Genomic DNA, 10,880 nt, shown 5'->3' with positions numbered 1-10,880 from the left:
TTGGTATATAAAAATGGTATTGGCATGTTGATACTGCGATTTCTAGTGCGGTGATGATTTGAATCGTCGAGCGGGAGCCTTTTTATAGGCTACGACACGTGATCGCCGGCGATACGCTGCCGCGCGCTATGCATAAGTTAGACTATCGTTGGGCATAAGTTGTGAACGCCGGCAACACGCTAAGCATTTGTTGGTATAAGTTATCTATAAGTTATCGAAACGTTCTATATATACGTTACTAATGCGTCCAACTCGTTATGAATACGCTATGTATACGCTCAAAATTGGAAAAAAAACATCGATAGTTCAGCGTATGCCAACGTTTTAGAGAAATTTTGATACGTCCGGCATACGCTGTCTAAATCGTCAATGTGTGACAGGGCCATTAAGTACGCGCAGCACGCAGAGCCACTATAGTATAATGACCGCGCGTGCCCTTTTTCAAAGATGTGATTTAATTATATCAAATCAATTTACATCTTGATTGAAATCCCCCAATCCAATCCACTAACAGTGGTTTAGGCAGAGGTTTAGGTAAGACAAATCTGTGCTGCAAATATTCAAACTGAGGTAATTAAGTAAACGAACACTATGTGTTTCACAGCTCGCAGCACATTTAAATTACATTTCGAACGTTTGCAAAGTCTCTTCTTTCGGCTGATAACCAAAAACTACCCCTACGCATATCTATGGGGGCTCCGATACAAAAGTGATAGGTGTTCGGATGATCGGTCACCAACTTAAAAATTACAACTATATAAAAGGCACGGCAAGAGTACAATTTTAGAATGATTTCTATCAAAATGAAGCAAAATCGCGCCCTAAATGGCGCAAACTAATTGACCCACCCAAATGGCACAAACAAAAAACAAAAAATAAATGGCACAAACTAAGTTAATTGTATAAATATCTTGCGTAATTATATTTATCGCATTAAATTAAGTTGCAGGAAGTGTTTATTATGGCTTATTAGAAAATATCTCGTTACCTGCAAATTTAACCTGCAGATTTGACCGGGCACCCGCCACACTACCTGTACGTATGTGCATGCATGCGTGCGTATGCATTTAAAGTGATTACGTCACCGTAAATAGTAAAAATAGAAAAATATTTCCACTTTTTCACAAAATATAAGTCATTCTGTTCACTTTTTATGGTTAAATTGCTGAATTATACTTCCTGTTTTACTATATTGTTCGATGTGAACATACACTCGTGACTCATACATAGCCCATAGCAAGCAATTAATGTTGGGAACATTAATATCAAATCGTCCGAGTTTTTTGAATTTTTAACAAGTTGAAAAACAATCTTATCAGGTAAGAATTTGACGATACGTTTAGTCCCGTTAGTTCTTACTTTTAATGTAAAAAATGGCAACAACAATTTTACAAATTTTACCATAGAAAATTCGTGACGTAGTTAATTTAAGAAGCAAAATGATTGTAGAAAAGCGAATAAAATAAATTCCATGAACTATATATCAAATAATTATATATATTATATATATATAAGAGGAGAGAGAGAGAGAGGAGGGAGATGAGAGGAGACGAGAGGAGGAGAGGGGAAGAGTGAGAGAGGACGACGAAGAGGAAAGAGGACGAGAGATGACGATGGAAGACGGAGGACGAGAAGGGTCGAGAGAGAGAAGAGAGGAGAGAGGGAGGGGAAGGAGGAGAGAGAGAGAGGCGAGAGAGGAGAGAGCGGATGAGCGACGAGAGCGAGGAGCGCAAAGAGGAGCTAGGAAGGGAGTAACTAACACGTAGAAATAGCAAGTAGGAAGGTTTGCCTTATCGTTTGTGATTTCCTTTCCCTTTAGCGCTTCGCATGCAATCCATAGTAATCTAGCACATTAAGTCAATATATAATATATCTATTCCCATTAATATATAGTAGGTGAGGGGAGTATAGTTGACGATGATTGGAAGTATTGGAGTGGGGTCGCATTAGTATGAGGGGGGCGCGCGCGAGGTCTGTTAGATTGGTTTTGCGCGCGACTGCACGGGATGATCATGATAGGAGCACACAGCAGGTTGGTTCTGAAGTGAGGTGGATGGGTATAGTGTCAGTAGGTCTGACGTGGCGCGGTCGGTGAGCGCACGGAGTGTGCGTAGGTGGGGTCGGTCGCACGGGTGTGGGTTGGGTTCACGTGGTGGATGATGACAGCCCCGCCGGCCGACTCGGCGCACACAGTGCAGTTCTGTTTATTACACAGAATATCGGGCAGAAGAATCGGCCTCACACATCAGGCCGACAACAGGATGTTATATCTTTCAAAAGTATACCCACCCCTTTAACCATTTTTCTTTAACATTTAACTGGAAACACGCTGCAATTTGTCAGTTGACGAATAATCTTGATTTTTTATAAAATATTTTATATCGGTGTTTGTTTTATAGGCTTGATTGGTGGTTGTTGTAGTGTTAAAGTAGGCGCGGCCACCCCGCGGATGTTACGTGGGTAGTAGCTGCTCATGTAAGGTGGTGGGTTCAGCCAGAAGAGGTATGACAGGGACCGCTGGGTTTGGCTCGAGAGTTTGGCTCACATATTAATGTGCTCAAACCTTTAAAACATCTAGAGGGGAGCCCTGTATGTATGGCTATATGATAATTATATATATATATATATATATATATTCATGTAATGTTCTCAGACTCGGGGTTGCTAACTTACTGTGCCGCGTGGTTATACACGTTCGTTTACGTCGATCGATTGTGAAAGTATTGAAGACAAATGGTGCATGTAAGCAATAATGACCTAATCGCGTTTAAGGAGAATATAATACGCTAAACACAAAGCTACAAGGCCAAACAGAAGTCGACATGCGTGCGTGTACGCGAGCAAATATTACTGTGCGAAGGTCATCATTAGATTAAATGACAAGTACCTGTACATCGCCTTTGAACACTGCGTAAAGAGGTTATTGCGGGAGAGTTCGCTTGTTTTGCTTTACCTGCGTTGCAAAGTAAATCTTGACTACGTTACATAGATAGCGCGCTTCTGTCAGAGCAGGTGAGATGGCAGCTAGCGGAGTGCTGTACATTCTCGTCGCTGTTGCGGCTCTCTACGTTGGTTACCTATACATAGGGAGCAAAGAAGACTCTTCCCAGGCAGGTCTTCATAGAGACCCTCTTACTGCTTCGACCAGAAGGCCAAACTTTGTCATACTTTTCGCTGATGACTTAGGATGGGGAGACCTTGGTGCAAATTGGCCGGCAACACACGACACTCCTAATCTTGACAAGTTAGCTGACAGAGGACTCCGGTAGTATAAAGCAATGCATTTTTACTAGTTACATTTATTCGAAAGATTGGATTTGCTTCTGTTTTGCAGATTCGATGGGCACGATTCATTGTGCGTTTTACTAATAGGTATAAATAAAGCACGTGAAAACGACAAAAAAAAACAGTATTCTAAAAAAGAGGGCGGGGCAAATTATTGACGAAGATTGAGACATTGATAAATTTAGTTAGCGAGTGTAACAAATCATTGCGTTATTTCAGAGACAGTGTAATCAGTGCTCGTTGGTAAATAGACATAATTGAGTACACACTTTTTTGTGGAATCTAGATTATGTATTTAAGCATGATTCGGTTTTTTAGATTAACAGATTTTCACGCGGCGGCCTCAAGGTGCACCCCCTCACGTTCAGCTCTGTTGACAGCCAGGCTTGGTCTAAGAACAGGTGTAACTCGCAACTTCAAAACACACGCCGTAGCTGGCCTGCCCCTCAATGAAACAACACTGTCCAATACATTTCACGTCGGCGGCTATACAACAGCCATGATCGGTAAGGCGGTGCATTTAACGGTTTCTCTTTAAAGCCGTTATGATATATGGCATTGAGACTTGTTATACTATATCACAACATTTATATTGCGTCTTAATCGAAGGCTGTATCGAAGATCGTAACAGTGCTTCCCCCGTTCAGGAAAGTCCTTGTCAGCACCGACGCATGTGTGCGTTTAATTATATACCGCTGCATATCCTTTTTAAGTGGACTATGGCTGTTTACTCAAAATACTATAATGTACTAGAACGTGCATAGACCTACGGTACACGTATACGTCTTGACCGGGGCACATATACGCGCGGAAGACACCACTGTGATTACCGGTGCTCCAATAAAGAATCAAAAAATTTGTTTTGCGACAGACTGACGGATTTCCATGCAGCCGCGTCAGTGTGCACGCCCTCTAGGGCCGCGCTACTCACTGGTCGCCTCGGTCATCGTACGGGCATTATCCGAAATTTCGGAAGCCACTCCGTTGCCGGCCTTCCTCTGAATGAGTCCACATGTGGTGAAGTGTTTCAGGCACACGGATATGCAACGGCCCATATGGGTACATATGCTGCTGTGTTTTGACGAAGACGGCAACAATTGTTAATTCATTTTTCTTTAGTCAAGTATAGTAGCTGCCTAATACGTTATACCCATGCTTTCTTTCTCGTCTCGGTCTTTTCTGTTTTCATTATTTCTTCCCCGTTTATATATATATATATATATATATATATATTTCGCTGGGGAGAGAAGAGAGCTAGACTAGATTTACAATAGTCATAATTTTATATTTACCATATAACGTGGTCATCGGGGTGTTACGCCCCCATTCTACACATTTCCTTCGAATTTTAAGGGGCTGCCCTTAGGATTTTGCATATGCTGGCAAGCTCTACAGTCTCGTCAAATACATGTGTTTAGTTCTAGACAGTAAAAATCCCGTTTTAATGCATAACCAATAGGGGGCGTAAGAACATATAGGTACACAGCACCCCTGCATACTCAGCTATAGAACTATCCTAATGACAAATGAAAGGAATTGCAATTCACGTATTGTTCAATCCCTACCAATAGCACCCAGGCACCCTCCAATAGCACAATCATATATAGCGTATAAAACATTTCACTTGTATGCGTTTTATGTTTTTGACTTAGTGTCCGGACCACTGCCGGCATATCCCAGAACATGTTATTCTCATTCCAGGTAAATGGCACTTGGGATTTAACCGGGAGTTTCATCCAATTTACCGTGGTAAGCCAGACACAGTGAGGTTTGTAGTCTTTAGTCGAACCCGTAATTATACGCGAGAAGAACACTAGCGTGCTGTTACAAAACGATGGAGATGCTATCATATGGTGTGCTTGCGGGTGGTCGAGGAGAAGGTATTACGGCGAGAGACTCAAGATTGAAATCTCACACAACAATCGGCGTCATGTCCGTGTGTATGAATGCAGGGCGAATGGCCGCAATCACTGTACGCCTGTGCGTAATAGTTTATATATTTAACGTACATAAACGTATATATTTCACTGTCGATGTATCATACTAATAATTCCATATATATTAAGTACATTCGGTTTAGTAGCCGCGAAGAAATATTATAGTTATAACCGTCATGTGCGGCAGAAGAATTCACTTATATTTAGTCTCGTGAACAGATTCTTTTGCCGATATCGGGGTAATGTATATATATATTTAGATAGACCGATAGATAGATAGACAAATAGGTAGGTAGATAGAAAGACAGACAGATATATAGATAGATAGATAGATAAATAGATAGATAGATAGATAGATAGATAGATAGATAGATAGATAGATAGATAGATAGATAGATAGATAGATAGATAGATAACCGCGTGCTAATAACCAGAATCTGCATGATCTACATATATTGGTTGTTCATACTAAGCGCTTCGACTACTACTACGGGATTCCATACAGCAACGATATGGGGCTGCACGGACAAATCAGGACTGATCTGCCCACTTGCCTGCCGTGTGGAAAGACAAGGTTACAACCAATCATTTCAGCCAAGAATTTCAGCCACTTTACTAGAAAAGTAAAAACACACACACACAGTGCAAAACACACACACACACACACACACACACACACACACACACACACACACACACACACACACACACACACACACACACACACACACACACACACACACACACACAAACACACACACAAACATCACAACAAAAACACACATTAATTAATAAATAAATAAATAAATTTATTTATTTATTTATTCACGTATTGTTGTTATCGTAGAACTGATTGTATTCATGATATAGATGAACAATATGGAAGAGGCAGTTGCGACATGAGTGTTGCTTTACCGCTCTACGAGAACACGACCGTGATCGAGCAACCGGTTACACTGCAAACACTGACGGCTAGATACGTCGACAAAATCAGGAAGTTCATCCAGGTCAGGTAAGCACGCATCCAGGTAAGAAGAGCTGCTCGTGATTCTGTCACCGCCTGATCGATGAATCACATTTGCATATCATCACGGGTGAATAATAACAAAATTGTCATTATTCACCTATGATATCTTCAATGCTCCCCTAGAGAAATCATTCGTCAGCTGCTGTACGTGCTATTACTGTCAATCGCTGACGTAAAAATATAATAATAATTTTGGAAATACGTCACGGGCTCTTGTTGGAATGAGTAATGAGAAAAGCAACACGGATACGAAATATTACAAGTTATCTCACATGCTCTAAAGTACTCTATGTCGCTACACTATCTTCACTATACTACGTCTTGTTACACGACGTACCTATGTCGAATACGTGGTTTGTACATGCATGAAGATGTGAATAAAGGTGAAAAGCGAGAATAGATGTAGCATGAACGTAATGAATTATGAATGATAAAATAGCCGTTTACAAGCATACGTTATAGATACCTATACGCTATAATGCTTCTTTCAGTGGGAATAAGCCATTTCTGATGTATGTTGGCTTCGCTCACGTGCACGTACCCCTCGCCTACCATAGCGTGTTCACCAACACGTCTACAAAAGGTGCCTTCGGCAACGCCTTACGGGAAATGGATGCTGCCGTTGGCGATATTGTGGCGGCCATCGATGAGGCAGGCCTAACGGACAGCACGATGGTGTGGTTTACAGGTAGGCTCGCACAAAAACACATGATTTGAACTCAGATAGTTCATCAAGTTCGTTCGCAACCGTTCTCATCACAAACAACTCTTTGTAAAACTAACGGCAACGGGTTATGTTTTTCTTGAAGGAGACAATGGACCATGGGCGGAGAAATGTAACTTAGCCGGAAGCCAGGGGCCGTTTACTGGAGCCTGGCAAAAGATGCATGGTAAGCGCATTTATTACGTGCACAGATAATGACACCCAATGCGCTATCTATATACCAGAAATATTATGAACACACACAGGATAGACTAATGTAGCCGTTATACATATTCACCGCAGTTCAGTGCTTTCTGCAACAACCGCATTTTGCATACCTAATATACCAAGTTTTTCAAGTTTTTTAAATGTTAAAACGGCCGTGGTTGATATCTTAGGGGGAGGTAGTACGGCTAAGAAGACGGTCTGGGAGGGCGGCCACCGGGAGCCGGCCATTGTTTACTGGCCTGGTAAGATTTCACCTGGAACAACCAGCGCAGCCCTCACCAGCACACTGGACATCTTTCCCACCTTGGCTGCGATCGCCAACGTGTCGATGCCACCGAACAGGAGATACGACGGCAAGGACATCCGCAGCGTTCTATTCGCAGGCGACCCGCTTGGCAACACCTTCCTCTTTCATCCAAACAGCGGAGCGGCGGGACAAGATGGCGACATCGACGCGGTGCGGTTCGGATCATACAAAGCAGTGTACATGACAGGTGGCGCTGCAGATTGCGGCTCCATCGTGGGGCCTTCCGTTAAGCACGATCCGCCATTGCTGTTCGACCTCAGCGATGACCCGACGGAGAGTACACCACTGAACACGAGCCGAGGGCCGTACAGAGAAATCTTGAAAATTATCGAGCAGGCTAAAAGAGACAAACTGGCAGACATCGCGTCGGATAACATATCCGTAGCTAATTATGACACGGATCCCAATGTGAAGGTATGCTGCAATAGGGCTGATCCGCTGTGCCGCTGCAAAAATATGGATGCTCCCCTTAGATGGCCCTAGACGACCATCCCGCTAGATGGCGGTATCTACCAGCGACAAATGTTTGTATTGATGATCATTGCCACTCGCCGTTGTGCAGATGCGAATTTTTAATATCGGCTCGTTCGATTTATCTGTAAAAATCCCGGTCTATAGTATGAGAAACCAGGCGGGTGCTGACAGAAAACTTTTTTTTATCTTTCTCAGAAAGTTCCCTATAGAGACATAACCGCATATCAAATACCAGTCATAGTCTGGGGAACTGCATCGAAGAAGAAATGAGCCTAAAATTGATGAAATTGGCAGATCAACAGCGTGGAAAGCACTAGAAAGGGTTCTATAGGAAGTAATATTTTTAGGCTCTCTTGTTTTTCGGGACATTCCCTTTGACTATATGAATGCTACTTGTTATAAGGTTATGTCTTTGGATACTCTAACTATTGACCGGTGGTTGGTCGGATGCCTAAAGATAAATCGGCCGAGTACGTTTGAGATGCTGGGCGAAGAACTGTTTTTGTTAATAATGAAATGTAATAGAAGCACGCATAATATATATATATATATATATATGTGTGAGATTATAATGGTAGGGTAATAGCGGCATGACTGTTGATGATCCGTGAACGTGAACAAAACAAATAATTCTGTCTGTACGCAAATAAAATTATGACTTAATTATTGATGTATTCAGAGGTGAATGATAACAAAACTTTCTTTTTATTCACTCCAGACGTATCTCAATTCGCAGTATGCAGGTGATCCCTCGGTGGGTAGTTCTATACTACAGAATGACATCCCTGCTGTACGTTCTATAATTTGTTAACAACGGTGTCTCGGAACTTTCCACTCAGTTATAGGTATTTTATTATCTACCATCGATGCCAGGACATCGTCGCCTCGAGGTGCTGCTTCTATATTTAATGGTGAGGGAGCAATTCGTGGGTAGTTAAATCGACATGATCGTAGCACTCGACTAAAGATTTGGAATTAGCGGAAACGCCGACGGCTATTCTAAACACAAGCAGTGTATATACCACGTTGTCAGCTTTCACCCATTAAAAAGTCATCAGTAAGCAGATTGTCCTGTGCGAGCTTTGTGCTCAACATTCGAAGGGAGAGCTCCAGAAAAAAATAGATTACTAAGCTTCAACGACGGCAAGACGATTAAACAAAAATTGTTCTAATAATTACAGTTGCTCCGTCCAACACTATATAGTAGCAGGGGGTGGGACTTCTGAGATGCGCTAAGATGGAGGTTGGAATTGCCGTGATACCCTAGAAAGGTTTTATAGGCCATCTATCTCATTTGAGTACATGCAGTAATGTTAATAGGACAAATCGAGGTATATGCAGATGACCTTTAAACTAGTCGCATGCGAAAACACCCGTAGACACCATTCTTGGCGTGCCGCAACGTAATTACGGGGTTGGACGGCTGCCACAGCGGCAAACGCTTTCATCTGCGCATACTACAGATACAATCATACAATCCATATAAAGATTCCGCACAGATCATCAGAATGATGGCAATCCTGTGGATTGCATCTGTATCAGATGATCGCCACAGTTCTGAATGGCGCTCATCGCGATCGTTCCTAAGAAAATGGTTTGCGGCAGTGATGTGCATGTATCGTGCGTACATGGGGTGAGCCTGGGATGGAAATTTAAAATTCAGCGGTGCTTGCTAATCGGGAATAGTTGTTGGCTTGTTAAACAGCATACCGGACTAGCACGGCTAAACAACGCGCCCGTAGGGGGCGTGGCGCGCGCCTCCCTTCTTCATTCGCTTCACATAACATAGCTGGAGGTTTTCTAGGTGGATCGTTGAGACGGCTTGGACGTACCGCCCGCTAGTTGCGCTCTCGATATTGCATTCGCACATACCGCTGTTTTTGATTCTGTAAGGAGATTTCGTTTCTGAAGCGGCCGAGGTTACGAGGTACTCCAGCGCGTGACGTAAAAGCAGCAGGTCGGCTGCATGCATGCACGCGACACCTGCGCACGCATCGACGGCGCTTTCATACGCACGTATATATCTACCGATCTAAATCCATCCGTTTCTGACCTCATCACGATTTTCTCAGCAATTCTTGAAGTGAGACAGTCCGCACTTAGTGACCTGCGACCTCGCCGTATCTTTACGCCCGGCGCCGAACAGTGGTCCGGCATTGTCACTGCGTGTGTGAAACACGCCGTTCACAGGTGCGCGAATTGTCCTCGGCGCTCGCCTCGCGCACCTTTGAAGCGGCGCGTCGATGCGGCAGATAACCGAAATATTCCAAAAATCTCGTTTCCCGCGCGCGCATGGCGAGCGCGACGCCTAGCTGCGAACAACGTCCGCCGCACAGACGACGGTGACGGTGGTGGTGGTGGTGGCGGCGGCGGCGGCGGCGGCTCGGCAAGCGTGAGCATGAGGCGATGCTCGGGGTGGTAGTTATACACGACCATGACACCCGCGTCCACCCTCACTGCTCAAGGCGGCATCCGGGAGTAAGGAGAATAGGTCAGGACAGCGTGCCCAGAGAGCACGAATGAGATTGTTGTACGACAAAGCCGCATAATCCAGTTTGGCAAATCATAGTTCGCTCTGATGACAGCGTAATTGGCCATCGGGAGGAGCAGCTCGCATCTCGACGTGTACGCGCGCGTGGAGAATGGTATGCGCACAGCAAGTTCCTCTCTACATCGTGATGCAGGGGGTTGCTCGCGGGCAGTATATGCACGCACGCACACACACAGGCACGCACGCACGCACGCACATTTGTGGATAAATAATCCACGCACACCAACGAATACGCACACACACGCGCGCGCATGCACACGCACAAGCACGCTCATTAACAAACACAAGCACACGTGCACGCACGCACGCACACACGCACACACACACACACACACACACACACACACACACACACACACACACACACA

At 44.0% G+C, this 10,880-nt stretch overlaps 1 protein-coding gene across 1 annotated transcript; it reads left to right on the top strand.

The window, feature by feature from the left end:
- Positions 1-3,784: 3,784 nt before the first annotated feature.
- LOC106806640 (arylsulfatase G-like) lies at positions 3,785-8,947 on the top strand. Its single transcript, XM_014808643.1, has 6 exons — positions 3,785-3,791; positions 4,177-4,344; positions 6,093-6,234; positions 6,741-6,937; positions 7,059-7,139; positions 7,351-8,947. The coding sequence occupies exons 1-6, from the start codon at positions 3,785-3,787 to the stop codon at positions 7,968-7,970; spliced, it is 1,215 nt and encodes a 404-aa protein (XP_014664129.1). The 3' UTR covers positions 7,971-8,947.
- The last annotated feature ends 1,933 nt before the right edge of the window (positions 8,948-10,880 follow it).

The sequence above is a fragment of the Priapulus caudatus genome, unplaced genomic scaffold (assembly GCF_000485595.1).
Source record: "Priapulus caudatus unplaced genomic scaffold, Priapulus_caudatus-5.0.1 Scaffold171, whole genome shotgun sequence".
Lineage (NCBI taxonomy): Eukaryota > Metazoa > Priapulida > Priapulimorpha > Priapulimorphida > Priapulidae > Priapulus > Priapulus caudatus.
This window is presented reverse-complemented; position numbering and strand designations above follow the sequence as displayed.